This window comes from Rhagoletis zephyria, unplaced genomic scaffold (genome assembly GCF_001687245.7).
Source record: "Rhagoletis zephyria isolate East Lansing unplaced genomic scaffold, Rhagoletis_zephyria_1.1 Rzeph_scaffold_02608, whole genome shotgun sequence".
NCBI classification, from domain to species: Eukaryota; Metazoa; Arthropoda; class Insecta; order Diptera; family Tephritidae; genus Rhagoletis; species Rhagoletis zephyria.
In genome coordinates, this window is record NW_016159692.1 from 56,153 (window position 1) to 60,803 (window position 4,651).

Consider the following 4,651-nt stretch of genomic DNA (forward strand, 5'->3'; position numbering starts at 1 on the left):
GACAATTATAATCGCGCCATTGACTTGCTCATTAACAGATATGACAACATAAGATACATTTTTCAGTCACACCTGCAGGCAATCTTCGACAACCAATCCTTTAAAGCTTCAAGTGCTTCTTTGCTACGAGAATTCATCGATTCCATAAATTCCATCTTCGCGCGTTACAATCGCTGGCGTCACGCAGTCAAGTTGCTGACGGAATTTTGTTGAATTTTATTGTCGCTAAATTGGATCCCGAAATGCAAGTAAAATGGGAAGAATATGTCGCTACTAAGTGGGATAATTCGTCGTCATCTTCGCTTCAGTTACCAACATGGGATGATCTAGCTACCTTTATTGAGCGCCGCTGCCAGACGGTGAATATCATTGAAGTCAGCAGAAAGGCTGCAGCTAAAGTGGCATCAGCTACCAAGGCACCCCTACCATTGAAGTCTAATACAACACTGGTGTCATCAGTAACCAACAATTGTTCATTATGCAACGAAGCTGTCCTGCATTCACCATTTAAATGTGAAAAATTTAACGCCATGTACGCAATGCAGCGCTACAATATCGCAAAGAAGAATCCTGTGCCTAAATTGTCTTGGAACGGGCCACACCTCTAGCAAGTGTCCATCCACACATCGTTGCCAACATTGCAAGGTGAGCCACCACACGCTTCTGCATCGACACCAGCCTCAGAGTTTGGAGATCACACAGCCTTCATCATCAACTGCGTTAAAGGCCAATATAGCCAGCGGTGACGTCATCCTTGCGACTGCCCTGGTTCAACTGTATACTAATCGTGGTATAAAACTAACCGTACGTGCACTGCTTGATTCAGCATCCCAGCTGAATTTCGTAACGGAGCGTGTAGCTCAAATGCTCCAATTAGCACGCAGCAAAATCAATACCGAAATAAGCGGTATTGGGGCCTTAACAACTAAATCATACCAAGGTGGTTTTGTTGGTCTCCAATCATTGCACAATGGATTTTCTTCGATGCTAGAGATAGTCATATTACCAGCGATTTCCTCGCATCAACCCCATAAATTTATAGATGTAACAAATTGGGGAATATCAAAAAACATTAGTCTAGCTGATCGCACGTTTAACTGCCCTGGACCAATTGATCTGCTTATCGGGGCTGGGCTTTTCTTCGATATACTCTCGGTGGGTCAGATTAAGTTAGACAAACATCTTCCATCACTACAAAAAACGCAGCTGGGCTGGATCATAGCTGGCACTATTCATTCACGACTCTTGGTATCATCATCGACTCTGCTTAGTTCATCGCCACCCCTCATCCCTTCCAGCATACTTACCACAACAGCGCAGCCATCGTTAGATAGTCTTTTAGAGAAATTCTGGAAAATAGAAGATAGCTACCACTCTCGAAAGGTTGAGCGTAGGTTGGAAGAGGCCGAGTGTGAGACTTATTTCCAAAAAACAACATCGCGTTGCCCTGTAACAAATAAATTTATTGTTCGCTTACCCTTCTCGACAAGTCCAGGTAAGCTTGGTCATTCATACGAAATTACTCGTCGTAGATTTTGGTCAGTGGAGAAGAGATTACTCACAGACCAAGCTATAAAAAACGAATATAAAGGCTTTATGCAAGAATATATTGAATTGAATCACATGGCCTTAGTACAACCATGTGAATTATCATCGAAGGTTGGTACGTATATCCCTCATCATTGTGTGGTAAAACTGGATAGTTCAACGACGGGGGTGGTATTTGACGCATCCTGTCGCACGTCAAATGGGGTTTCGCTGAATGACATTCTTCGAAGTGGGCCTACATTGCAAGATGACATATTCACTATTCTTCTTCGCTTCTGCACACATCGTTTTGTATTAATGGCCGACATAACCAAAATGTATCGGCAAATCATTGTGGATGATAGAGATGCGAAATATCAATGCATTTTATGGAGAAACTCACCAGATGAGCAACTCGGCACTTACCAGTTGCGGACTGTCACTTACGGAACCAGTTGTGCCCCTTTTTTGGCAAGAAGATGCCTTCAGCAGTTAGCATACGACAATGTTTCGACCCACCCGCTTGGGGCTGCAGTCACTTTACGCGACTATTATGTTGACAACTTAATGACTATCGAAGAAATAATGGCCATCAAAACGGAAATTATCGACTTACTAGCTAGCGGAGGATTTCCTCCTCGGAAGTTTGCGTCAAATAACGACAACATCATAGCTGACATATCTGAATCGGATAAGGAAGTAAATGTTAATATTGGTGACTTTTCATACATCAAGGCGCTAGGACTCAAGTGGTCACCTCAAGACGATGTTTTCATGTTTTCGTATACGCCTTATGATCCACCTTCGTCGAAGGTAAGCAAACGCGTAATTCTTTCGAAAATTGCGAATTTCTTCGATCCGCTCGGATTATTAAATCCAATTATAGTTACTTGCAAACTGTTGATGCAAGAGCTTTGGAAGCTCAAGCTACCGTGGGATGAAAGTGTTCCAATGTCCATCCACACCCAATGGACGGACATTTGTCATCAGATTACATCGGTTAACAAATTACGAGTGCCAAGGTTCGTACATTTCAACGTTGAAGCCCAACTACACGCTTTTGCAGACGCAAGCACAAGGGCATATGGCGCATGCATTTACGCAGTATCACATTCTGGTGGGACAACGCATGCATCGCTTATATGTGCTAAATCTAGGGTGGCACCAACCAAGGAGATGACTCTCCCTAAATTGGAACTCTGCGCTGCTGTTCTTCTAGCAGAGTTGGTACAATCGGTAGCAACTGCTTTCTCTGCAGGCCCTAGCAATATACATTGTTGGTCAAACTCTACCATTGTATTGTCGTGGATACAGGGTGAACCAACACGATGGACAACATTCGTTGCCAATAGGGTGATCAAAATCCAGCAGCTTACAGCAAACTACACTTGGCATCATGTGCCCTCAGAGGAGAATCCCGCAGACATAGTATCACGTGGAGCCAAGGTGCATGATCTCATCGGCAATAATCTCTGGTTCCACGGGCCAATTTTTGTGCAGCAGGCAGAATCGAGGTGGCCCGAAAATCCAATGAATAATATGGAAACGTTGCCAGAGCGGCCCAAAAAACATCACGCTCTCCTGGCAGCGCAGTCAGAAGACATAATTGCAAGTCATAAATATGCCAACAACTACTATAAACTTCTTCGCATCGTCGCTTATGTTCAGCGCTTCATATCACGCCTTCGTCGTTCACCAACTATGCACTCGGGGTCAATTGCCGCAGAAGAGTTGGATGCCGCCTTAATGCTCGTTTGTCAGTATATACAAAGACAATCGTTTGCTGCTGAATATAAGGATTTGCAGGAAGGTCGAGTAAGTCGACAGTCCAATTTCAATCAACTTTCGCCATTTATACATAACGCGTTGATTCGCGTAGGTGGAAGAATAAACCACTTTTCGTTACCTTTCGATGCCAAGCATCCAATTCTGCTACCCAGGACACATCCCTTCGTCGATCACCTTCATCGTCGTCATTTGCACGCTGGTTGCCAAACGTTGCTAAGCATCTTGCGTGACAAATTTTGGGTGGTTAATGCTAGATGCATTATAAGGCAAGTTGTACTTAATTGCATTATGTGCTATCGCAACAAGCCTCTGCTGCATGATCAAATAATGGGCTCATTGCCACAAGAACGAGTTGAGGCCGCATTCCCTTTCGCAACAACTGGGATAGATTACTGTGGACAATTTTCAATAACTCCACAATTAAGGGGTAGAGGCCTTATCAAGGTCTACTTGGCAGTGTTTATCTGCTTTAGTACGAAGGCAGTGCATTTGGAACTGGTTCCAAATCTAAGTACGATGGCGTTTATTTCTGCACTCAAGCGATTTATCGCTCGACGAGGTAAGTGCAACACAATCTTCTCGGATAATGCAACCCATTTTGTTGGGGCCAATCGAGAGCTCAAGGAACTTTTGGCACTGTTTGCTTCACAGCAACACATCGCTCCAGTGGAAACATTCATGGCCAAGGAAGGAATAAATTGGAAATTTATTCCCCCAAGGTCACCACATTTCGGCGGGCTTTGGGAAGGTGCGGTGAAGCAGGCCAAGTATTACTTACGCCGCACCGTGGGGTCTCACATTCTTAGTTTCGATGAGCTACATACAGTATGCTGCCAAGTGGAGGCCATGATAAACAGTCGTCCTCACACCGATTTCAACCAATTCTGATGGTCTTCGAGTGATCACCCCGGCACATTTTTTGACCGGCCGCACACTAAACGCCATTCCGGAGCCATCACTTTCTCACGTCAATATGGGTACACTTAAACGGTTTCAAATGATACAAGCCATTCAGCAACAATTTTGGAAGCGATGGCACTCAGAATATTTAAAGGAGCTGCAGCATAGAGGTAAATGGCAAACTCTTCGAGATAACTTAAGGGAAAATGACATGGTACTGATCAAGGATGAAAATACACCACCTCTAAAATGGGCACTCGGTCGAATCATTGAAACCATGGCTGGATATGATGGCTTAGTACGAGTTGTCATGGTAAGGACAGCTGATGGCGTGGTCAAACGAGCAATAACAAAGGTTTGCAAGTTACCAATTGAATCTTCAACTCACTACTAACAACAAACAATTCATCGCTACCACTACAACAATCATTGATTC

At 44.0% G+C, this 4,651-nt stretch overlaps 1 protein-coding gene across 1 annotated transcript in view; it reads left to right on the top strand.

Annotated features, from left to right (window-relative positions):
• Positions 1 to 4,651, top strand: part of LOC108367262 (uncharacterized) — a 29,604-nt gene that overhangs the window by 9,488 nt on the left and 15,465 nt on the right. The window contains exons 4-5 of the mRNA XM_017621852.1: positions 309 to 532; positions 609 to 3,342. Of these exons, the coding sequence (XP_017477341.1) occupies positions 309 to 532; positions 609 to 3,342 (2,958 nt within the window). The remainder of the gene's footprint in view (positions 1 to 308; positions 533 to 608; positions 3,343 to 4,651) is intronic.